Source organism: Harpia harpyja, chromosome 4, assembly GCF_026419915.1.
Source record: "Harpia harpyja isolate bHarHar1 chromosome 4, bHarHar1 primary haplotype, whole genome shotgun sequence".
Taxonomy (NCBI): Eukaryota; Metazoa; Chordata; class Aves; order Accipitriformes; family Accipitridae; genus Harpia; species Harpia harpyja.
The window spans coordinates 84,763,690-84,788,073 of record NC_068943.1 but is presented as its reverse complement, the minus strand read 5'-3'; the positions used below and the strand labels follow the sequence as shown (position 1 = coordinate 84,788,073).

The 24,384-nt window shown below is 53.8% G+C and overlaps 2 protein-coding genes across 4 annotated transcripts in view; both read right to left on the bottom strand.

Annotated features, from left to right (window-relative positions):
- The window catches only part of MLLT6 (MLLT6, PHD finger containing), a 64,022-nt gene that overhangs the window by 9,401 nt on the left and 30,237 nt on the right, over positions 1 to 24,384 (bottom strand). For 2 of the 3 annotated variants that reach the window (XM_052785358.1, XM_052785359.1), the window contains exons 9-20: positions 24,062 to 24,236; positions 22,681 to 23,271; positions 21,030 to 21,211; positions 20,160 to 20,277; positions 16,325 to 16,391; positions 15,803 to 15,945; positions 15,333 to 15,521; positions 15,046 to 15,131; positions 14,273 to 14,628; positions 14,032 to 14,140; positions 12,135 to 12,512; positions 7,548 to 11,287 (exon numbers count right to left, since the gene is read on the bottom strand). In XM_052785358.1, the coding sequence (XP_052641318.1) occupies positions 11,243 to 11,287; positions 12,135 to 12,512; positions 14,032 to 14,140; positions 14,273 to 14,628; positions 15,046 to 15,131; positions 15,333 to 15,521; positions 15,803 to 15,945; positions 16,325 to 16,391; positions 20,160 to 20,277; positions 21,030 to 21,211; positions 22,681 to 23,271; positions 24,062 to 24,236 (2,439 nt within the window). In that variant the 3' untranslated portion in view covers positions 7,548 to 11,242. Of the gene's footprint in view, positions 1 to 7,547; positions 11,288 to 12,134; positions 12,513 to 14,031; positions 14,141 to 14,272; positions 14,629 to 15,045; positions 15,132 to 15,332; positions 15,522 to 15,802; positions 15,946 to 16,324; positions 16,392 to 20,159; positions 20,278 to 21,029; positions 21,212 to 22,680; positions 23,272 to 24,061; positions 24,237 to 24,384 lie in introns of those variants that run through there. The other variant, XR_008234844.1, reaches the window with a different exon arrangement.
- Positions 501 to 1,806, bottom strand: CISD3 (CDGSH iron sulfur domain 3). The gene is given in 3 exon segments (XM_052785361.1): positions 501 to 1,065; positions 1,067 to 1,177; positions 1,531 to 1,806. Coding segments are annotated over 3 exon segments (441 nt in total). The 5' UTR covers positions 1,792 to 1,806; the 3' UTR covers positions 501 to 996.

Sequence of the window (24,384 nt, the reverse complement as noted above, 5' to 3'; positions counted from 1 at the left end):
GGCAGCGGCTACGGCCGCCCACGACGGCACGGTGAGAACCAAAGGAAAGCGGCACGGGAATTGTATGAACAGCCCGACTCCAAAGGTCAGGAAACATGGGATGTTGTTATTGTAGTTTTTTAATTTTTTTTAATGATTTTTTTTTTTTTTTTAAGTACTTGCACCCCCATCACGGACTTGACAGCAGCACCTTCGCTATAGCACAGCCCCGGGCTCCGCTGCCCTCCGGGCACTGGGGTTGGGGCCCGGGAAGGTCCCCGCGGGGCCCTTTTTGTTTCTCTCTTCCCCATCCCCGGGCTGGGGCTGGATGAGGGGCTCGAAGCGTGTCGGGGGGCTGCATTTGTCTCGACTTTGACACCCCTTTTCTCCTTGTAAATAGGCCAAAATGGACTGAGGGAGGCAGCTGAAGTGCCTCGGTCTGGGGTTTGTGTGGGACTCTTGGGGGGGTTGTTTTGTTTTCTGTTTTTTCCTATATGGTACAAACCAAATTGCTCTGTATGTTTGCATCCTGTACGATGTTTTAATGTCTTGTAATATATTCTGATATTCATATATTGTTATTGGTTAAACATTTGTATAACTATACAGCTTTGTAAATGTAATAAATGCTGCAGACTGTCATTCCCTTCGTCCGCCTGTACAGATGCATCCGCCCGGCTCCCTCCGTCCCGCATCCCGGTGGGCACCCACAGCTCTGGCAATGCAAACCCACTCCTGAAGGTCCCATTATCCAGTGGATTATTTTTTTCCGCAGCCACTGCTAAGCCTTCGTTATCCCTGGCAGGGTCCCAGCCGGGCAGAAGGCAAAATCGCTGCCCCCGTGGTGGGGCGAGGCTGGTTTGCTGCAGCTGGTGGCAGCCCTCAGAGCTCAGTAATTAAGGTTAATTGGGATGGGAGCTGAGCATCTCCTCCCAAACCTGAGAGAGGACTCAACATCCCCGTGGTCCCGAGCTCCCGTGGGCTCTGTGACCTCCATCCCTGCGGGGTGCAGCCGTGTCAGGGTTGCGTGGGGAGCTGGGCTCTCTGCACGGCCTCTTCTTTGTGGGTGCCGTCGCAATAGGGGGGGGGAGCGGGTGCGCTTGCACCCACACAGCCAGACCGTCTTGTCCTCCTCCGGGATGAAGCGCAGCGGGGAGATCCCCGGGGCCGCTTTCTTGTGGGCCCCGTCGCAGAAAGGCTGCGAAGCAAAAGGAGAGGAGGTAAAGGGGGGGATTTTGGGGTGCTGGGGGGTGCCTGGCTGGACTGGGGGCTGTGCTGTTGCACCCCACTGGGCATGAAGCATGCACCATGCTGTTGCACCCAGACCTCTCCCCCCCCCCGGCTGCATGCATCCCCTGGGAATTGGGGTGCTGCGGGAGCACCCGGGACGGCAACAGCATCTCTTCCCCCCAAAGCCCTCCCCCGGACCGGGGGGGGTCCCCGTGAGACCGGTCCTGCCCCATCCCCGTCCGCATCCCCCCGTGCATCCCAGCCGGCGGCGGGGTTGGGGGGTCCGGACCCCCCCCCCGCCCCCCCGGTTCCCGGTCCGACCTGGTTCTTGCTGTGCCCGCAGGCGCACCAGGCGTACTTCTTCCCCGCCTTCAGCTCCACCGGGAACGGCTGCTTGGCGGCGATCACCGGCTGCGGGGGGGCCGAACACCGTCGTACCTGGGGGGCTGAAAAAAGCGAAGGGATCTGCAAAACCCCCGGCGAATCCCGGCACCGGCGGACGCCCCCGCTTCCCGCCCGCCGCCCGCCGTTCCCCGCGCCTCTCATCAGTGTCACAAGCGCAGCCGGTCTCAGCAGCGGCATGGCCCAACTCAATTCCTTCCCCCCCCCCCCCCCTCCCCGCCGCCACCGTCAACCGGGTCACCTTCCCCGGGACCGGCTCCTCCTCCCGGCCCCGCCGGAAGAGCCGGGGCGGGCGGGCTCGGCGGGAGCTCGGTTGCTCGCTGCAGAAAGGTTCCCACTTCCACGGATGCTCGCACGGATCCCTGAAGCCCACCCCGGGGTGCCCGATCAACCCGGGCTCTGGGCCTGCAGAGCCCTTTGGTGCTGCCCCCCCCCCCCATCTTGCCCCCCCCCCCCCGCCGGTTTTGGGGGGGTTCGCCCCGGCCCCCCCCCGTGGAACTGCAGCCAGGGGGGTGTTGATGTCCCTCTGCTCGCCAAATGTGGGCTCTTCCCCTTCCCTGGAAATTCATCTTTTAAGCATCAAAGGTTTGGACTCTCCCCCCCACCCCACCCCCCTTTCTTTTTTTTAAACATTTAACTACTGGGAAAAATTGGCTTTTTTTGACAGCTGAAATGATTTAGCTCTGCAGATGGCCGCGCGCCGGAGGGGGAGCGCTCCACGGCGAGCCGGCCCCACGGGCAGGATCCCACCCGGCCCCGGGGGGGGGTCACGGCCCCCCGGCCACCGCGTGTCCTGCATGGGGGGATGCCCACGGTCAGCTCCCAGCATCCCAGCTTCCCAGTGCAATGGGAGCGAGGGTGTGATCCAGGCACCACGTGCATCACCCTGTAGAGGTGTTAAACCCAACGTCCAACCCAAGGCCATTTTATCTTCCTTTCTACAGTGCCCCCCCCCAAGGACTCACCCCCAGCGCTGCCGTCCCAAGGGCAGGGGGAGAAAATTCCCCTCCGGGCAGCGACTTCCAAACCTCAAGCCCCAGGTTCAGTGCCTCAGCTCACAGCAGTACTTGGAGACTTCCAAACATCCACCTCTGCACATTTTTAACGGAGGAGGTTGTAAATTCTCTGTTTAATACCGCTCTGCAGCCCAGCTGCGGGCCATGGGTTGGGCTTTCCAGATTACCGGTGGTCTGCAAGTCGTTTGGGAGCTGCTGCGCTCCCTCGTTCCTCCGAGGCACAGTGAGCGGGGCTGAGCGTCGTGTCTGTCCAGAAACATCGAGAAAACGAGCAGACAGGGAAGTGGATCTTTTTAGCCTACTTTTTATTTTTTTGAAAACATTCTTTTAATAAAAAGAACAAGGACTCTGGCAATTTCTCAGTCATACAAATACATTAATGATACAAAGCTGTTGTTTGTGTTATACACAATGGAGAGAAAACGAGGCTCGCTGACTTCCTTACCCACTGAAGACAGAAGAAGGGTAAACAGGAGCAGTTTTCTGTCTAAGAGATCCTGCTGCCCTTAGCACCTGAATCGGTTTTTGTCCTTAGGAAGAAATTAAAATGGAAAGCATCCTCCCCTTGAGTCCCCCGCAGTGAGCGCGGAAGACGCCGACATGCATCAGTTGTACAAATATGTAAGAAAGTACGTACATTCCCAGCTACAAATCTGGCCATGTAGTTTTCAAATAAAAACAGTTTCTTAGGAAAAACCATACAAATATCTGCTTATATGTTTATGCTCTTGTGTTTGCAACTTGCTGCTTCTCTCATCACTCTCTTGTGCTCATGATCCCTTTTCCACGGGCCCCTTTGGCCCACTCGAGACCGGCTCTGCCGCGGGGACCCCTCCTAACTCCGAGGATGTGCTTAAACCCTTCCGAAATCCAGGCTGTGCACATGGGCAGGGGCTGTCCTGAACAGGGACAGACCTCTCCAGCTTCCCCGCTTTCCTAAGCAGTAGGACCAAACAGCTACCAAGGGGCAGGAACACCCCTGGCCGTGCCTACGAAGGGATCTGTCTGCAGCCGATCGTTTAGTTTGATCCCCCCATAACCTGGATCCCAGACCCTCCCGCTCACTGCGGCGTTTAGGTCTGCAAGCACTTTTTGATTAAACTGTCTTGCAGAGGCTGCATCCGCGGATGGGCGTCAGCAGAGGCTCCCTACGGCCCAGGCAGGTGCTAAAACTTTGCATTTGCTGCTTAAATTAAATATACAAACCAGGCCCTGGAGGGGTTTTCTGCGCTTTACCCTTTAGCTGTGATGTCACATGTAATTTGGAGCGCAGTCACAGATCGGCGCTGCTGGGCAGGATATTGATGACTTTTCAAAATTAAAATTATAATCGTCAACTAAACAGAGTTTTCCCATTTTCCTACTTTTTAACCATTGGTAGCACAAATCAATGCCCTCAAATTCTGATAAATTTTGAAATATCAGTTAAAAAAAACCCACATAAAACTTCCCTCCCTCCATCAGGCCAGACGTTACTCCAGTTTGAGCAGTGGGTTTGCGGCAGGGAGCTGCAAGGGGGGGACCTGTCCAGGCAGAGCGGCTCCACCACATACACCAGGGAGGGAAGGGATAAATGGGGGTGTGGGGGTTTGGCTGAGCCTAAACCAAACCCTCCCTCTGAGCACAACCTCGCCAAAGGTCTCACCAGCAAAAAAAAAAAAAAAAAAAAATCCTTTCTTTGTAGTGCTGCTGCTGCTCCCACCCATCTAACCCCCCCATCCGCACCCCGCAGCTCCCACCGCAGCGATGCCCCAGGTCTGATGTCCTGAGGCAGGCAGCAGTGGGTTAGGATGGGATTTTCTGTGCCGAGGATCCTCACACAAAACCCACGGAGCCAAAGGAAAGGTTCCACCTGCCCTCGCTGCCCCCACACAGCAGCAATTGCCCTGATGGACACGGAGAGTCACAGCCAGAGCCGGGCTGTGCCCATTACGCGCCGCTATAAAGACCAGAAGGGCTGGCAGCTGCACAAGTTTATGAGCTCTTGGGCTCTCTCTGGACCCCATGGTCCCAAGAAGCTTCCCTGCAGGACTGAAGCCACATGGGACACCCAGGAGCCCACGCTTCCCACTGGTGGGTACCACAGAGCTGGGGTCCCTTTTCTGGGCAGGGGAGGGAAGAACAAAGCACAGGAGACCTGGCTCCTCAGCAAATTAGTCCTCTCTGTGCCTCTGCTTCCCCATCTGGAAAACAGGAGACGAGACGACACCTCTGAATTGCAGTTTCAGATCTGCTGCTGCAAAGTTACTATTAAAATTATTGCTACTTCACCCTTTCCTGCAAAGGTGACATCTACAGCCTTTATGACAACTCCCATTTCTTAAACTAAATGCACAATGGAGAGGCACCAGGGACCCATTCAACTCCCTGCCTCAAGGCTGTTTTGATCACAGGCACTTGATTATTTTTACTTATGTGGGTTTAAGAAACCGCACAGCACAGCATATACCAAGGGCAACGGTAAATAACAGAGCAGCATGAGCTGCCAGCTCTGACGGACTGGCTGGGCTGGAAGAGAGCCCTTGAAAAACCACTTTGGGCACAGGGCTGCCTGCTCAGCCCCGTCCAGGCTGGAACCTAGCAGATGACGCAGGTCTCCTTAACAGCAAACACAAAGCAGAGCAAAGCCCTTATCACCATCTGGATGGGGTGACGCATGCTCTGGAGAGCGGCGTGCAAACAAACCGGGCTTTAACTTGAAAGGTTTGTGCAGCGACTGGCACCGCTGCTGTGTACAGCTGGGCCCTGGTGCAAGCCACGGCTACGCTGTCCTTCGGAGACGTCTCGGGGACAGGCAGGACACTTTAGACCGAAGGATGGACTTGCACCGAACAGAGAAGCCCTCAGGCAGATGTCCTTCTCTGCAGCAGGAAAGCTTCTGTGTCCTCAAGCCAATCCACCGGTCACGGCAAACAACCGCCGCCTGTTCTGAGCTCCCGAGGGACACCCTCCGCCGCCGCAGCGGGCTGGATCCCCGCTCGCTTCAGACGTATCGGTCACCTCTCACCCTGCCAACTAGCCTGAACATTTCACCCCAAAGAGAATGACACCATCTGCTTGGTATGTCTTCTCTGGAGTCTTCTACTGAGCATGTGAGAAGACCTCATCTCTGTCTATATTGTCTTTGGTACGGAGCCAAGGGGCTCAGGCCATCTGCAGCCATGTAGTCTGCGCGGACGGTGCCGGAGTCTGAACCAGCCCCGTCCCGCGGGGACAGCCAGCTCGCAGCTAGAGCACATGTGCCAGCGTGGAAACAGAGAGAAAACCAGAGGTTTGCAGAGTTCGGTGGGTGCCAGGGCCAAGGGAGCCCCCCCCGTTCATACCAGAGCTACATCCAGGGGACACTCGTCACCGGTTGGGAGAGACCTGGAGCAGAGGAGGCCTGTGGAAGAGAGGGGCTCTGCGTAGGATTGCTCGGACAGCTGCGTTTCAGGCACCTGCTACAGATGTGTTTCTCCCATTATCCTGATCCAAGAAGATGCCATGACCTGGTACAAAACCACTGAACATTGCTCAGCACCTTCCTCTCATGTCTCTCCAGTCCCCATCCATGCAAAACAGGAACAGACACGCTACCAAGAGCCAAGCAGTGGAAAGAGGAGAACCATGCCAGAAACAAGCCAACATAACTCTGCAGAAATATTAATCTTTTTTTTTTTTTTTTTTCACGTTTCAGGGCTCCAAGAAACACAGCAGAACTGGATCTATGACCCTGCTGCTGCACAGGCATCCCCTGCGTCTCCCTCCCAGCCTGCACCCTGGCACTAACCACAAACAGGCACAGAAGAGGAGGCTTTGCAGCTACCAGCTACTGCAGAGAGCAACCACGTCCTCAGAACCAGACACCAAACCTCCTTTTCCCTTCAAAAAACAGCTGAAAGTTTCCTCCAACAACCCAGAGCATTTGATGATCCAACTCTGCAAGACCAGCCATTACATGCCAAACTCTGCTGCCTCTGGATGACCCAAACCTATCAACTCCTGTGTCTCCAGTTCACTCTGCACTCCCTTCCTGACAGCTCTCGGGCTGTCTGGAGAAACCTGGGCAAATTCTTTGGCCTCCAATATCCTCCCCCCCAGGTGCAATGCTGACTGCTGGTCAACGAGAGCGAGAAAAGCCCTGCAGAAGAATCAGGTGCTGGGGGAGAACTTCTCCTGGGCCTTTTAAAGGAGCCCTGTGAACCCAGAAGGCAAGCAGAGTTCACCTCGTTGATGGGATGTGGGCACACATGGCTGGGGAAAAACAAAAGGTCAATAAAACCAGCTTCAGATTTAAAAGCAGAAGGAGAAGGCAGAACCATGGAGCCTGTGGGCTACGAGACAGAAAAACATGCAGTTTTGAAGCATGACCCATTGAAGTGCCAAGCCAGATCTAAGAGCTGAGCACTGGAGTGGGAGCTGGTTTTCTCACGAGCAGGACATGTCTCCAAACCATATTTTGAAGAGACCTCATCACCCAGCTGTGCAGGGCTGTTTGGGAGAAAAACAGACCAAAGCAGAAACACCGCAAGCCCTTCCCTTTGGTGCTTAGGAGAAACAAACTCTTGGGAAAGGGGAGGACTGAGAAGCCAGCTGGAAAGCTTACAAGGTCAATGAGTTTGGTTTTGGGCATCTCTGCTGATCAGCAGGGGCTATCGCTGTTCTTGGGAGCGGGGGAATGACCTTTTCGCTCATGAAACAACAACCAACTGCTCCTCCCTCGCCCTGGTCTCCCTTCATTCCCGAGATGCAAAGCCAGGAAGGAGCCAGGCTGAGAAACCCTCCCCGGGCCTCGCTCCTGCCTCCTCGAGAGCATCGGAGTGTGCATCCGTGTGCACTGCGGGCAACGGGACCTCAGCACAGCCACAGGAAGTTAATCCCACAAGACCCTATTCTCATTTAAATTTTGAAACCCTAGCTGTATTAAAAAAGTCTTTGATATTAATATTAATATTATTTATTATAATAAAGAACAGTCAAGCAGCGTGAAAAAAATATATCTTAGCTACATTACCTTAAATTGCCAAAAATATACACATTTTTCTCTTTTATTTAATAAAAAAACAAATCAAAACAAAAAAGACACATGCAACATACTAAGTGAGACATTAGCATCAAAACGGGTAAAGAAACGTACCCCAGTGCAACTGAAACACAGATAATCTTTAGCTTTTATTTTTGCTTTCCCCTGCTCTCCCTCTTTTTCACAGAGATACAAATGTTTAATGTCGACCTTCCAGCAGTGCCCCCTTCTTCTCCCCTCAACCTGCCAAAGGGACCTTTGGCTCTGGGACAGGTTGAGGCGATTAGACAAGGAGCACACTTCAAAGGGACCGGGCGCCTTTGGAAGATGTCAGAGAAATGTGTAAGTGCTATATGTCTCTTCCCCTGCTCGTCCTCTCCAGCCTCATCCCTCCCTGCTCCAGAAAGCCCCGGAGAGCAGAGGGGCTTTGTACTCAAACTCCTGCCACTCAAACTCCTGCCACCAACAAAAATCAATGGCATGGCCAGCACAGAGCAGAGGGGAACCAGGGACGCGGTGTAGCTCAGCCCTCCCTGCTTTTAACAACGATCCTGCCTAGAAAACCGATTCCTTGAATTCAGTCCTCGATTTCCAACCTATTCCGATGCGTGGGCTCCCAAATATTTTCCCAGTAGCAGTGAGGAGCCCCATACAGCACGTTTCAGCCTCCGGACTGCAAACGCACCATTAAGTACCTCTCACTGACCCCCTGCAAGTTTTCTGTTGTTGCCCAGGGATTTGGGCACCAAACCACTGATCTGAACGTGGTTTTTGTTTGTCCTGGGAGACAACGCATGTTGTACTATGACTCGCTACACAAGGGATAGATGCCAACCAGCCTTCCCTCCTTCCCATCCCCTCTCTTCCTGGTACTGGCGTGTTTCTAATTTCAGGGCGTGAAATGTGGTTAAATTTTGGAAGAGTTTGACCAGGTCTGGGCACGATGTCAGGCCCTTGTGGCTACAGATTGGTCTGAAGGCCGTGCTGATGGTCAGCGTGACAGCAAAACAGGTGGCAAGGCAAATTTGGGACCTTAAGAGTAAAAATATAAAAAATAAAATAAAAATCAAACCCCAGACAAACACAGCTGGGCAAGCAGCTGGCAGAGACCACATTTGCACATTTAACAGCCACTGTTTCACCCCTAACACTTCTGTCCATCATCTTGCTGACCCAAACCAGCACTAAGAAATATCTGTTCCCAAATCCCAAGGACCTGTTGCTTGCCAAAGGTTGGCAGGTACAGCCTTCACGTCCACGCAGCCATCACACGCACAAACAGGGCACTTCAGGGCTGAATTTAGCACGGCAGCCCTGAAACAGCCATTCTGCGTGTTACTTTCAAGCCTAAGACTCCTCACATGTGGAGGGGCAGCAAGGCAAGACCCCCACCGCAGAAACGGATCCTGCACTGAGCAGAGGGTCTCTGCGCCGGGGCGGTTTGCGTGGCGCAGAGGGGAGGGGGGACAACACAGCTGGGGGAGGAAAAAGAAAAAAAAAAAATTTAAAAAAAAGTGCAAGCACACAGTTGTGCCAGAGCAATTTCGGGGATAGGGAGCGAAAATTAGAGTCAAACCATTTGCAACTGAAAGATCTCATTCACAGTTTGTAAGTACCAGGCGGATGGAAGGCGGCACAGCTCAGCCCGTGACTTACTCGGGAGGTGGCTGGGGACAGGGAATGTGTCAGCAAGAGCCACAGTTCAGTGCTCCTCTCTAGGTCTGTGCTGCAGAGACCACAAGGAAGGCAGACCTTTTTTTTTTTCTCCTGCATTTCCACTTTTAGCTGCCATCTCCATCTTTCCAATAGCTTCTTAACCTTGTTAAAACATTAGCTTTTCTTTATAAAAAAAAAATTATATATATATAATATATATATATATTTCTGAGCAGACAGCAGTGTTCTGCCCAGTTCACAGAACTGGAGGCTGAGATCAGAAAGGTATTTTCTCTCCTTTTAGCCTTATTCAACCATTGTGGTGACAATCTTCCAAACACACACACAAAAAAAAAGAAAAGAAAGAAAAGAAAATAAAATTAAAAGAAAGAAAGATATTTAGCAGATGAGTCTTGCCTATAACAAGCTTTTCTAGTACTATCAGCACAGACCCACTGCTGACAAATTTGAATAGTGCAAACTAGTTAGAGGCAGTGGGAATGTGCTGAAAAATATCCATTAAGGTCTGACAATTTTTTTTGTTTGTTTTTGTTTTTGTTTTTAAGACCCTCAGAGTTTCTATTAGCTGGAGTCTTCCCACCTGCCCCCAGGAGCTCTGGGTTTAACCAGCGGATAAGGAAAAGAAGGGGCATTTGTACGTTTGACGTAGATGTTCCCCTTCCCCCAGAGCTGCCCCACCTGTCCTTCAATCAATCCATCACATCCAAGCTCAGAGGAAGCCGATTTCATTGCTGAGGTTCCAGGCTACAAGACGGAGTTAAGGTCAAAAGGTGGAGAACAACGAAGGGTCCGATGTCCTAGCTCAGGAGACTGGTAATTGTCCCATTGCTTGGAGATCCCTTTTCTGAAGTGCCCAAGACCAGTGGAAGAACGTGGTTTTGCCAGACTGGAGTGATTGTGGTGGGTAAGAAAGAACAAGTACCGGATTTGGGATTCTCTCTTCTCCACACACATTTCTATCTCCCAGCTTAGGCCTGGGAAACAACTGCCAGGTTCAGATGCACCTTCTGAAGTTGGCTACGACAGGGGTAATACTGGCTACAGCCCCTTTTTGCAAGCTGAAATTTTAGCCTTTGGAAATCTTGGAAGGAAAGAGTGAGAGATGGCACAAGGAGCAGGAGTGTGCTTTTCACGTGAGAAGTACAGCACCGAACTGACAGCAGCTGGCAGAGCAGATGTGGCAATGTCCTTTAAAGAAGTAGGTGGCTATCACCTCCTCCCCAAGCACCAGTCCTTACCCATCGCTCCACTGCTTGTGTCTTTTCAGGCTGGGTTTGGATCCAGCTGAGGTGTCAGGGCTTCATATGATGGCTATAGAGAGAAGAGCATCCTAAGAACCCAGCAGATGAAAAGCAGGTGAGAAATCTCAGCTACAGGACTTCTTCTTAACCTCCCCATCTGGGCGAAGCAGACCACGTAGGCACTGCCACCACGTCCCACTTCCCCAGCTGCGTCACATCCAGTGCTGCCTCCGAGGGCACTGCCACATTCCTCTGCACTGTGCAGAAAGGAGTCCTCAGCAGAGGGGCCTCCCTCCACCAAGGTCTTGGCCAAGGATGCTCGATGGTCTCTAGTGCCTCGGCCTGGGGGGCTACCCACACGTGAACACACGCTCGCGCTCACGGCAGGGAGGAGACTGGCAGGCATCTGGTGTTAACTCTCTCCTCCACTCTGCACGGAAACACAGCTTCACTTTGAGCATGTGTGGCATGGACCAGGGCGGCAGGCAGCCCCCCACCTTCGCTCCTCCCGATACCAGGGCTTGGTCAGAGACGTACTGTCTTCCAAAGCACCTCTTGGCATTGCCCAGCGGCAGGAAATGCTTCTTGGAAGCCTTGTGCTCATTGCTCTAACAGTATCAAAGTTGACTGTGGAAAGCCACATTCCCCTGGCTGAGAGGAGTTGGCTGCTGGTTTGTTCGGGGTGAGGGGGGAGCTTAGCCCTTGTCCTGGGTAAGAGGAGCTCCCTTTTCATTCATGCTCTTTAAAAAACAAACAGAAAAAGAGACGCAGAGGAGACAGGTATCAGTACTGGACGGGCAGCAACACGAGGGAGCAGAAGCAGAGAGCCCTGCTGTGCTGCAGACCTGGCCCTGCTCAGCGCGAACTCTCAGGCTCCTCCGAGATCAACGGAGACACGGGAGCCCCAGGTTTCCCCTCTGCCCAGTTCAGGCCGAACTGGCCCCTCAACCCTGGCCTTTGGCTCCTAAATGTCTCCAACCAGGGCTGGACCTTCTGGGTACAGGTATAGGCCAGGGGAGGGATGGAGGAGAGATGAAAGTATCACACCATCAGTCCCTAGACACTGGTGCTCCAGTACAAGGCTGCTTTACAGAGAGGCTGTAAACCTCTTCACAACCTCTCCTCTTGGGTGCAAGATTCCTTCTAAACCCTGGGTTTCAACATGCAGTCACCTTCGTATTTCATCACGAGGCTCCAATAGGGCCAGCACTGCCAGGGGCACATTGTCCCATCCAAGTCCTAGGGTTAACGGAGACAAATCTACGGCCTGTCTCTGCCTTGCTTCTGCAGCAGGTCTGGTGTGTGTCTGCACACACACACACACACACACGGAAGGGCACCTTGGGAGCCTCTGTGCCTACCCGCGACCCTGTCTGGGCCCTACAGAAGTCCTTGGAGGTAGGATCAGGACGTGACACTGGCTACTCAGGGATGCAGCAAAGCCAGTGGAGCATTCTGGCTCTGTTGCCTAAGCGGTGCCCTTGCTCCCCCAAGTTAACCGTAGCGCAGACTGTCTCTCCCCGGGTCTGTACAGCGCCTAGCACCACGAGCTCAGTGGGGTTAGGGTAGTGCTAGCAGCATACGCACCGTTCCTTTCGGGGTGTTGCCATCAGCCTGCAGGTTGAGAAACGGGTTAGTCTGTGCTGTAAGGACGGGTGGGATGCCTGTCCCCGAAGCCAGGAGGCTGTTCCCAGGAGTGCTGAGCGGTGGGGTGGCCTGGGGGGCCATGAGGGCATTGCTAGGGTTGAGCTGCTGGGGGGAGAGGGAGGCCAGGAGAGAGCTGCTGCTGGGGGGCGGCTGGGGGGCCGAGGTCATCAGGGCGCTGGTGCTGGAGTGCAGGGGGGCAGAGGTGGCTGCCAGGAGGCTGGTCATGGACAGCTGGGACGAGCTTGTCATCTGCAGCCGCTGCAGCTCCCTCTTCTGCTGGATTTGCTGCATCATCTGGAACACCAGGGCCTGCTGCTCCTGCAGGGAAAGGTGAGGAAGAGAAGTCAAAGGAGGGATAAAGGGCTCAGGAAGAGGCAACACCTAATACAAAGGAGCCAGGAGACACATGGGCACACTCCATCCCAGGCAATGCTACTGGGGACAGGGAGAAAGTCCCCTTGATCACATCTCTATAGGTAGAGAGAGGAACAGTCTGTCTTGTGTTCATTAACAGCCTGTGCTTATGACCTTTCCAACCCTGTTGTTTCACGAAGCGTAGGATTAGCTAACGCTCACTAAGACACCTGCAGGCACACAATTCTACTCAGCTCTTTCCAATCAATCAACTCATGGATTTTAAGTCTGTGGCATTCACTATCCTGAATTTCTAGATTGGCTGCTAATTTCCTTCCCCAGCCCATCCCACTTCACAGCTCGGCCCTGACCCACAGGGTCAGTGTAGGTGAGCCGGACTCGGGGGGACAAGGGCCACAGCTCACCTGCACCCAGAGGGACGCCCTCGAATCCAACCAAACTGCGGAAATCACTATAGCAACCATCGACCAATGCGGCAGGCTGAGAGCTGACATTGTTCCCGTACCCACAGGGATGCAGCTGATGACACGGTGACATCAGCTGCTGTAAAGAGAAGCCCTTTGAAATTTGCTTTTCCTGGGTTATAAATAGCCTGACCCAGAAATCTATCCAAAGCAATGGGCCAAGTTCATGGGAGATATAAATGAGCACAGCTTCATTGATGGGAACTGTTAGCACTCCCGTGCAACTCCACCGCAGGGGAGGGGGACACCACAGGTTTCTGCAGGGCAAGTGAATGCGGTTCTTACACACTCAGGGGCTTGTTTACCATCTATCCGTGCAGCCATTCCCACAACAGCCTGGGATGGGGCTGCTGTTTTACCCGCGAGGATGCAGGCAAAGAGCCAAGATCCTCAGAACAGCTGCCTGATCCTTTTTCTGACCCCAAAGTCCTCAGCCACCTGCACGTTACAAGTCTCCCTGGCATCTCCAGTTCACCATGTTAATGTGCACAGACACAGCTCACCTGCCTCAGGACTAAGCAGTTTGGTGCATATCTCTTTCTAAACTCAAGTAGTGTCCTCAAGCAAGTTCCTCTTCTCCTGTGGGCCTCAGCACATCTGCAAGCCCAGAGACCAGTGTGCTCTGGCAGCAGGAGCAGACATGATTTGCATTCAAAGATGGCTGGAGGAGGTAACAGCACGCCTGATTTTGTGGTGGCTTAGCCTTACCATGTTCTCACACCCTCAGGATGTGGGAAACCCAGATTAAATTTTTTCCTTTGTACAAAAAAGTTCAAATCCCCATCTCCCTCCCTCCAGGAGGTGCCGCACCTTCCTGCCTAAAGCTTTTCTCCTCACTCCACCCACAGCAGCCCAGAGCCAAGGAAAAGGCACATGACTCTTGCAGCCCTGTGGGCAGGGGATTCATGTGAAGGAGGAAGCCCTAAATTTTGCTCTCTGCTCCGAGGCTTTCCCATTAAACAGCTCATCAGATAAAAGGTGCCAGCAGGCACACTTACCGGATTAAGCGGCTGGGAAGTCAGGAGCTGCTGAAGCTGCTGGAGCTGTTGTTCGTGTTGGTGCAAGACGTGCCGCTGCTGCTCTGTCAGGGGACTCAGGCTGGGCATGCTGCAAGGGGAGCAGGGCAGGGAATGTGAGCGCAGCCCGTCTTGGTCCTGCATACATAGGGCCTCCCTCCCTCCCCGTGCTAAGCTTCTGCTGGAGAGGGCAGGGCTGTCCCCGCGAGCTCCCCATCCTCACCTGCTCAGGCTGGTGGAGAGCTGCAAGGTCGGAGGCCCGCTCGCCTGCGTCAGCGCGCTCGGAGGCTGGGCGGCCTGAGCTCCGTTCAGATTCCCCAGGATCCCGTTGATGGGCATCTGCTGGCCTCCTGCCAGGGTCCCCATCAGGCCGTCCACCATGGGCACCGTGGAGAGGCTGTGGCTGGCAGTGGTGCCTCCCCCCAGCCCGCTGCCTGCCACCCTGGCCAGGCCATTCACCTGCTGCACCCCGGGCAGGGGTAGCGAGGCAGGACTCTGCTGCAGCATGGGCAGGGGCGGAGGAGTGCTGTGGAAGGACAGGGAAGAGCTGCTCCTGCTGGGGCAACCTGAATGAGGGTCCTGGGGGAGAAACGGACATAAGAGCATCGGACTGGGGCAGCTTGTGAAAGGTCAGCTCAGCTCCAAGGGTGCTTTGGGCAGAAGCGGGAGGTGGGAAGGGGGGCTGTGAGTGCAAGTGCAGGTGTATGCTCAGAGGGGTCCCAGAACTCAGACATGCTTTGCTGGATCTCTAGAAGTGCGGCCAGAATAACCTAGAAGCATTCTCACCTCACGCTCCCAGCCTCAGCTACTCTACTCAGACCCTCAGCACTGAGATGAGCTGAAGAACAGGCACTCCAGAGAAAGAAACCTGACTTCTGGGCCTGGACGACAAGGCTTTGCGAGCTGGCTATCACGCCAGAGTACTGGGACTGCGCTGCTCTGTTCCCTCCCCAAGTCCCTTCCCCAGCTGACTGGCAGATGCAGTGGCCAGTGTACCTCAGAGGAAGTGGAGAGCGAGTTCTCGATCCCAAAGCTGTTCTTGCATGGGGGGCTCTTGCTGATGCTCAGGGAATCGTTGCAGACTGTACGGAGGAAAGAAGTGAGGATGCAGAGTCAGGGGTGGAGCCTGACGTTGCCACAGCGATAGCAAAGGACAGTGCATGCTGCCAGTGGCTACAGAGAGATAAATGGGTCATATCCTCCCCACTGTGACCCCCTCCTGCCCACCCCAGGGCACTGCTATGAAAGGGCAGAGGGTGATGCATCCCACCGGGTCCCCTCACCGTTGGGAGGCAGGATGTACTGGGCCTGGCTGCCTGGGCCGTTGCTGCTGGTCACCACGGGGAAAGGGACAGAGAGCTGGACGTTGAGGAGCTGCAAACGCTCCTTCTTGGCCGTCAGCGTCATGATCTGCTCCTGGAGCCGCTGGTTCTCCTTCTGCAGCGAGTGCAGGGCTTTGAGCATTTCTACAACTGCAGGGAACGGAAGGGGGGACGGGGGCCAGGGTCAGGGGAGAGAACGGCAGACAGAGGAAAGAGGAGAAGGGGATCCACAGGAGGTACCACAATTAGACCACACTGGGGGAGGAGACTGGCCCCAGATCACAGACCCACTGCCAGCTACTCCCCCATGGCACAGACTAGCGCTTTGTCCCCCACCCAGCTCCTTTGCCTGTGGGCAAAATCCCAGCTGGCTCCCACACAAGCATGCACAAGGACCTCTCCTCCCACAGCCCATGCCCTGAGTGACTCACTGTTTACGCCGGCTTCCCCATTGCCCTGCTTCTCCAGGAGCTGCTCGATGTTTGGGGTAGCCTGGGGAACATTCTCCAGCTGCCCGCTGCTGCTACAGGACACTGTCTGGTCGAAGAGGGTCGGCAGGCTGCTGATGGGGGACCTGGGGAAGGGTTGGGGAGATGTCAGTGATGCTTCCCCAGTCTGCACCTGCACTCCGCTGCTCCCTTCTCCCCACATCTCCTCTGCCTCACACTGGGAGCGGCTGCATCCCTCCCAGCCTCAGTCTCCTCCGCTCCACTTCGGCAGAGCCCTCCGTCCCCGTCAGCCCCGGCTCACATTGGAAAAGCAAACCTGCCTCCTCCCATCCCATCCCACTCCCAGCCCCAAGGAGGAGGGAAGGAGCTGCCTCTACTTCTCCCAGTCTCCTTCCCTTTCCCTGCTGTGTCATCCCACGGCTTCCCGGGGTACCGCCGTGCCCACGCGGATGCGGAGGCACCCCGATGCCTGGCGACAGGGGAGGACTCCTGAAGGACACTCACATGGAAGAGAGACTCTCCTGGGGCGACGTCCCTCGGCAGCCAAAACTGCAGTCTTCCAGGTCAGGCTCTGGGTGGGGAGAAGGACAGAGAGGCACAGCCTTCATAAGCGTCCAGCCCTCGCAGGTGCCCGGGTTTTGTCACCCGAGGGCGGCGAGCGCCGGTCCCCGCTAGATGGGAGCACCGAGCAGCGCAGGGCACCGGCATTGCATAACGGCTCCGCCCGCCGTGGGAGGGGCTGCGTGTCATTGCGTGTCACCCTGTGTCACGCCGGGGGTGGGGGGGGTGTGTGTGTCACCCTGGGAAGGTCACCGACGTGACCCCCCTCCAACGGCAGCGGCCAAATTTGCCGGGCGCTGCCTGCGCCGGGACCGCAAGCCCGAAGCCGCGGGGAGCTTGCGGGGAGCGGAGCAGAGCGGGAGCCGGTCCCTGCCCCAGCCCGGCTCCCTCCCCAGCCCTGGAAACCCGAGGGATGGGCAGAAAGCAGCTTTTCCTTCAGCTGTAAAGCTGCGGGGGGGTGGGAGGCTTTGCTGAGCCTGCAAGGATGAATCAATCCTGTGCAAAGCCCCACTCAGCTCTCCCAAGTGCCGCTGCAGCCCTTCTGCCTCCAGGATCCTTTCCCGAAACCCAGCTGGCATCCTCCAAAGTCTCCAGATGCTCAGCTCCCTTCTAAAGAGCTTAAACAAGTGCTTCAGTGTCCAGAAGCTACCCCCATAGCCATCTTTTCGTCCCAGGGAGCTGGGACACCGCAGTGCTGGGGGCGAAGCCACTGTACATGTGCACATGGGCAGGATATCTCCCATCCAAAGAGTAATCAAGAAGTAAAGTACATTTATCTGCCATTTGCTTTCCATCCCCAGAGCCTGCCAGCCCATAAACACACGTTCCCCTCACTCTGGGACGTTCCCCTCACTCTGGGACGTGTCAGATGTTGCGACTACAGCCTACACCAGCTGGCTGACTTGCCCCTCCTCTTCTTCACACAATAAGAGACACTTCTGATGTGTAAGAATCCAGGAAGTCTCCTGCAGGGAACGCTGTGATTTACAGTGTAATGCCCTGAGCAGGGCATTAGTTACTGGCAGTATTTTCTACTGCTGAGAACAAGCAAACACAGCTGTTGTTCAGCAGCTCTTACGGACAGGTATGAGTGGGATCCTCACTCCTGCATCCCCATGGGAATATCTTCCTGCCCATCAATTACAACTGGTCCACCCTCCTGGGGAGAAGCCACCGCTTTCTGGAGGTGACCAGCAGTTGCCAGTCAACGGTAGTCTCCCAGTATAAGGCACCATGTGGAGACCCCTTGATTTCAGGGACACCACAAGGCACGTGAACTTCCTAATTTCTCCAACCCAGGACCAGCTACCAGAAGGCTGGGAACAGTCAGACCACAGCAGTGCTTCTCATTATTGTTTCTATCCAAGGACCACCTAAACCCTTTGAAAAATATCCACAGCCCGCCACGTGCAGCTTTGCCACAACATTTTAACTTGGAACCAAATAAACATTCAGCTAAGCTTTGACTGCCTGCTTGTTACTGTCATGTTGTTTGCTTGCAGCCCAGGGAGGTTATGCGCATATATACAATTCTGGTTTTCTGAAACAGTACCAGGCTCCATATTCAATTATCTTCTGGCCAACACCACCCTGTTGTCTACAGAACAGGGAGATGACTGAGTTATCACACAGAGACAGCACTCTCCAAGGCAGCAAGTATGAAAAAAGAGGCTTGAAGACAACTAGAGAAGATAAATACATTTGGCCTGTCATCATAATAAGGCAGGATCCAGGACAAGCCGTGGGAGGAAGAACTAGACAGTAGCTAAGGGAGTGGGAAGATAAGAATCAGACTTTTTGTACTGCCAAAGGCACCCTGGTATCAACCTGCATCAGTGATAACAGTTTCTCAGTTCCCCCATCTGTAAGACAGGGAAACACCATTTCCCTGTATCACATTAAAATTGTGAAAAGCTCAAATATTACTGCAATGAAAGCTATGTCTCCATGGGATCTGTCTGCACAGACACTCTCAGGAAAGGTAATCTGAATTAAAGACAAGGCAGGATTACTTAGAACTTCACAACCATCCTGTTAACGACTTGGGATTAAAGCAGTCACCACACTTCTAAGTGAAAATGGCCCCACACAGGAGGTTTAATGCATGTTAATTAATCCCCCTGGAAAAAAAAAGTGAATTTGACTTAACACCCTCTGGGCCACTAGCTCCAGCAGGAGGAGATAGTGATGGACAAACCTTAAACGTGACAAAACCCAGGAGCTGTTCTGAAGGCTGCCTGGAACTGGAAAAAACACGTCCTGAAGCTTATAAGATCCCAGTCAAACAAAAAAGCAATCTTGGAAATGGAAACTAAGGATCAGGCTTTTTCGAGCACTTTGTATGTTAGATTTTGCCTACATGATTCATTCATTAGTAGCCGCAGGGCTGGAACAGAAAGAACCCAGACTGCTGAGCCTCCGTGTTGTGCCTGAACCACAGGGCTATTCCTGACAGCTCACTAGCTTCCTTCTTCTGTCAGCACCTTGCCAAAATAACAGCAAAGGGGAAGCGGCAGTGGGTCATCTCTCTCTTGTTGATTGCCGTGAGGGAAGAATAACTCTTTGAATCATCCCATTCTTTCCTTCATTCCAGGTGACTGAATCACTCCTGACTCACAGCTCCCATGCAATGGCCCTGACTCCCACTGGGGTCAGCGGCACAGTCACCTTCCTGTTGCACTCAAGCAGATGCAAGCTGCCGGCGGGGACATACAGACAAAACGCTGCCAGTGACACATGGAGAGGCAGACAGGCACCTTCCGTGGCCTCTCAAAGATCATAAGTAAGCATACGTGTTCATTCATGCTTTACATGCAGGCATGCACGCTTGTTAAGGCAAATAAGGGCGCACTGGTGTCAGATTATCCGGAGAGCTCAGAGCCACCTCTAATGAGGACTGTGTGTTTTAAAGTGCTTGTCACTCAGTGTGACACTGGGCAGAGTTTTACCTCCCAGGAGTTCAGCATCCAGCATGCTGAGCTGCCAACATTTCTGGGCTAGGGGAGCATGAGACAGTTGCACCACTAACTGCAACATTTGAAAATCAGGAGGGTGCTTTTGTTTAACTACTGGTGCAAACCAAAAATCAGGCCCACTCTGTTTTGGGAAAAAAGAAATCTGACGATGCTTCAAGTTTCCTGCTTATTAACCAGGCAATTTTCCAAGAAAAATGAATTTGCCTTGGTGGGAAAAAATGAGCAGTTGTAAGTAATTCAGTGTTGGCACGTTCATGTTTGGAAGCTGAAAACGGTGGATTTTGCTGCATTCATGACAAAGCCAAAGGGGAAGGGCAGAAAGTAACTCAAAACAGAAATGGCAGATGAAAATTAAGAGTGAGAGATCTCTCTCATTTAAAAAGAAACCCAGAAAACAAAACCCCAACAAAAACTTTTAACTTATTTTGAGCAAGCAAAAGCTCACAGTAGTTTTCACTAGGCTTGTACAGTTTTAGTGTGTAAAAAGACAACAAATTTCTACAGGGAGGGATTTAACATTCTTGCACTTTTCTAGCACATGTCCAGGGACACACGTTATCCAATGGACACACCAGCAGATGTGCTTTTACAGAACTGCAAGCCAGCACTTCATTAAGGCAAACACAAGCACCCCCTGCCTTGGGGAAAAAGCCACTGTCCCTCTCTCCTAGCCCCTGGCTCTCACACGCATAGGATGGGAGCAAGCAGGGAGGGCAGCTGGAGAACTATGGATGCAGTTGTCTCGACTCTTCCAGGGAGACCCCTTTGGAAGTCCAAACTCACATACCTTCTGATTCACGTACCTGCCCGGCTGCTTTCCGACTGATTTAAGAGTGGGTTGATTGATAGCCCAGATGTGAGGGGGCTTCCAAAAATATGTGAGGAAGGGAGGCTAAACGTTGAACCTGCCAGTGAGAACACCTACATGGCAAAACAAGGAGGGAGAGAGAAATAACTTCTCAAAAATGCAAGAGGAAAATAACTTCATTGTTCCATCTCTTCCTGACTCTTGAACCCAGCTTGCTCATGAGAGCGAGTGTTAAAAATACCTCCTTGGAAGTCTCGCTAGACAGTTGAAATCTTCCCAGCCCCATCTCAGAGCCAAGAGGTCTGAATGAGCCATGTTAACACTGAGGCTGTAAAACTAACTCTCTCCTCCCTGTAAAACACCTCTCACAGTGAGCTCCCGACAAAGGACAAGGCTCTGTCTCCCAGCACACGCACAGCCCACCCAGCTGGGACGTGTAAGCCCTCCCACCAAGTTATCTGTGCTGCAGAGTGAAAGTAGGGCTGGCACTGGTGGCAGGATCCAGCCGAGCAGCAGGCGATGAGCCGCACAGGACGCAGCCCATGCCGACAGCCAGGCCTCTGCTACCTGAGCGCTGTCCGTGCTCCACTTACAGTCAATGGAAAGCAATGCATCCTTTTAGGTTGCAATTCCTCCCACCCCGAAACAGGCTGCATGGGCTGTGACGCAAAACTGCCTACATCTTTCTACTGACTCTAAGGGAAGCTGCAGTTGGCAGATCCCCTCCAAACTGAAGGAAGAGTAGCTGTTCCCAAGTGGAATAAGCAACTCCTCTGTGCCCACAAACTGGCCCTGCTCTGCCAGTGACTGCTCTGTCCAACGCTTTCCTGCACTACAGTCCCTTTCCTGGTTCTGATGTTCTTACCTGCGTGGTGGAGACCGAGGAGGAGGAAGCTGGGATGGTGCTAGCAAAGGGAGACCGGTTGAGCTGTGGGAGAGACGATGTACCCTGGTGTGCCAGCAAGCTGGAAGAGAGGGGTGTACTGCACACAGCTCGGAGCACTCCGCCCCCGTGGGAAATAGGGTCCTTGTTACTGGTGTAGATCCCTGCAAGGGGAGGAGACGTGTTAGAGAGCCACGCTCCCCTCCGATGGCCTGGAAGCGTCTGGTTTTCTGCAGGGCTTGATCTGAGAAAGGGAGAGTGGCACCAACGCACAAGACCAAGTGTAACATGCACTTCAGCATCTCACGGCCTGGCATGCAGCAACGGTGGTCACAGCCCACAATCCTTCTATCAAAAGGTATCACAAACTTTTCCAGCCTTGCCCCTGCCCCCCTCTTGTTTGCTCCTCACACTCCGATACAATCTGACAGAGAAATCACAGCATAAAGTGACTCACCGAAGGCACATGTCAGTGGCAGAAGGGGGTAATGGACTCAGAGAGTCCCACTCTGCTGCCCGTGCTAGTCAAGGGACCACACTCTTGCTAAGCTAACCTGTCCCCTTCCACGATGCTGAGGGACCACGGTGGGGCACGAACAGATAAATGAGGAAGAAAGGGTGAGGAGACAGCTGCTGCTGAGAGAGGGGACCCGCCTGATTTCGCCTTGGCTCAGGCATGTGGCAGAGGCAGTGCCCAAAGCTGGGTTCTTCAGAGTCCTGCCAACATCTCTCCGCAAAAGAATGGGAGAACAAGCAGGCAGGAGAGCCAGGCCTGGCAGCCTCCTCCTCTTTGAAACATCCCTTTGTTGTTCCAGGGGAGAGGCAAAAAAAAATGGCCTAAGGTTATGATTATGGAAGTTGCATCAATTCTTGCAGCTCCTCTCCTCTCTCAGGCAGTGCAAATGGGCCAGGGCTCCCAGGCGCACACAACAAAATTATACCTCCCCCCCCCTTGCAATCTGACCTAAATTGGAGCATCTGCAAACAACCCACAATAGACCGATGACAAGTTCTGCTGCCAGAACAGTGTCAAACCTCAGCCCTGAGCGGCAGGCCCCTCCTCTGCCTGCTGCCTTAACCCTTTCCTGCCACATGTCCTGGCTGCCCTTAACCCAGCCAGGCCAGGGAAGGGGACTCAGGCTGGAAACAGCTGTAAGCCTCTCAGCAGAGTTAATGGTGTGCCAGTCTCCCAACCCTACATGTATGTGGTAAGACCAGGATGAGAGGTTTTGCTTTTAAAAGAGGGGTTAAACTTGAACCACTTATGAGAGTCCCTCATTTGGGGTCAGATAGTGGTTGTTCCCGTTTGGCCTGTGAATCTCCCTCTCTATCGCTTCGGAAATTACTCTCTGGCTAGCTGAGGTTTGCCAGCACTTGAGCAAAAAGGGTTTGAAATGCCCCCCAGCTCAGATCTGCAGCCCATCTCCAGCGACAGAAGCTGACCCGGAGGACATTCTAGGATGAAGGCCAAGATGGAAAGGGGAGACCCAGATGTGGATTTTTATAGCTCCTGGGACTGAATTAAAGGGACTGGACTCTGTGCAGACAGGTCCAGACACCAGCCAAATGCGATGAAAAAGACAGCAGGGCTGGGAGGAACTGTGCACACCTGGAGCCCTAAGGGGGAACATACCTGAACCCAGCAGCGGGGACTCCATGCTGAGGCTGGGCAGATTCCCTGTGTGACTGAAGGACCGTGAAGAATTGCCGATGCTGGAGCTAACAAGAGAGCCCCCGGAGAAGGGTGACGAGGAAGTAGACGTGGACCCAGCCAGCTGGGCACCCAAAATCTCTTTGCTTTTGCCCCCTTTCGGCCTGCCAGGCCCATGCTTGTTCTTCTTGCTACCCTTGTGCTTCTTTTCCTTCAGCACCTCTCCCTCCTCCATGCTGAGGGATGGCATGCGCTTGTGGCTGCTGCTGCTACCACTGGTCCCACTGGTCCCCACCGAAGGGCCGCTGACAGGGTTCGAGGCCTTATAGTCCACGGGGGAAGCATCACGGCCTCTCTGCTGGCTCACTGCGGAGGTGGAAAAGCGCATGATGGACCCAAAGCCTGAGAAGATCACCTTCTGCTCAAAGATGTCCCCCTTCTGGCCTTCATACAGAGGGGAGCAGTGGGAAGAAGAAGAGGAAGAGATAGGCTTCCGGTACTTCTCGTCGTCCTGCTCAAGCTTGGGGAATGTCACAAAGTCCTGGGAGCACTGCAAGTTGCTGCAGGAGGTACCTGGGGGAAGCAGAGGGGAAGCAGACATAGGAAGGCTCGTGGTGGCAGTAACTCAGCCCATAAGGCAACAGGAGCACGGTCACAACACAGGTCCTCTGGCACAGGCCAGTTACCAAGCTGAAGGCCACCCCTGTCACCTCCCAGGCGTTGCTTTGATGCTCTCTGGCAAGCATGAGAGGTGTATACCGGCAGCTTCATCCCACCCAAACGTGCACGTGTCTGCTCCCCCAGGCTCTGCATCACTACTGTCCCACCAGCCCCGATTAGGGTCCCAGGAGACCAAACATGCTAGCCATTATGACAACAGCTCGAAAAAGAACTGAGCAAGGTCAGAGCAGATGGGAGCCCTGCAAGGCTTTGACTCAAAGCTCAAGGGAGCCTAGATATCAGGTTTTGGCTCAGGTCTCTCCACTAGTACTCCTTAAAACACTGCTGCAGACAGTACCACCTATGGAGGAGAGGGCAGGTGCTGCCCATATTGCCTGTGCACAGTATCCCTTCCCTCCTCCCTCCACTCAGACATCTGGATCTGTTTTTCCTTGCAGTGCAGCAGGCCTGCACAGAAGGGGAGCTGTAACGCTGATCTGACGCAGTTCTTCTCTCTGTGCATGGAGTTAGTAGCAGTAAGACTTTTCCCTTTCTCTTTAAGGGGTTAAAGAAATAGCCATCAGCAAAGTTTCACAGCACTAGCTGGTGAATGGGTATCTTTACAGATCCAGAGATATCAAAGAGGAGCTAAGCAAAACATCCCCATTCTCCCCTCCTCTCTTGCTTCTCCTTCACCTCTTACCTGCAGGCTGGAAGGTCCCACTGGACGAAGCTGAGCTGAAGCCAACCGAGCTTTTCCCGCTTCCCGTCTTTTTCCCCTTGTGGCTGCTGCCATGGCTTGAGGACTTCCTGCCTTTCACCTCCGACCTGCAGACCTCCGAGGTCTCTTTGCTCCCCTCATGGTGGCTGGTAGAGCCCTGGCAGCAGCAAACACAAGGTGACTCACTCAGGCCAGATGTGGCCACAGCAGGGGCTCTTTTTACCAATTTCCCCTTAAAAGAAGTAATTGCCCCCTCTGCCCACAAAGTGATGGTCAGGTCATGTTACTCACGAGAGGAAAAACAA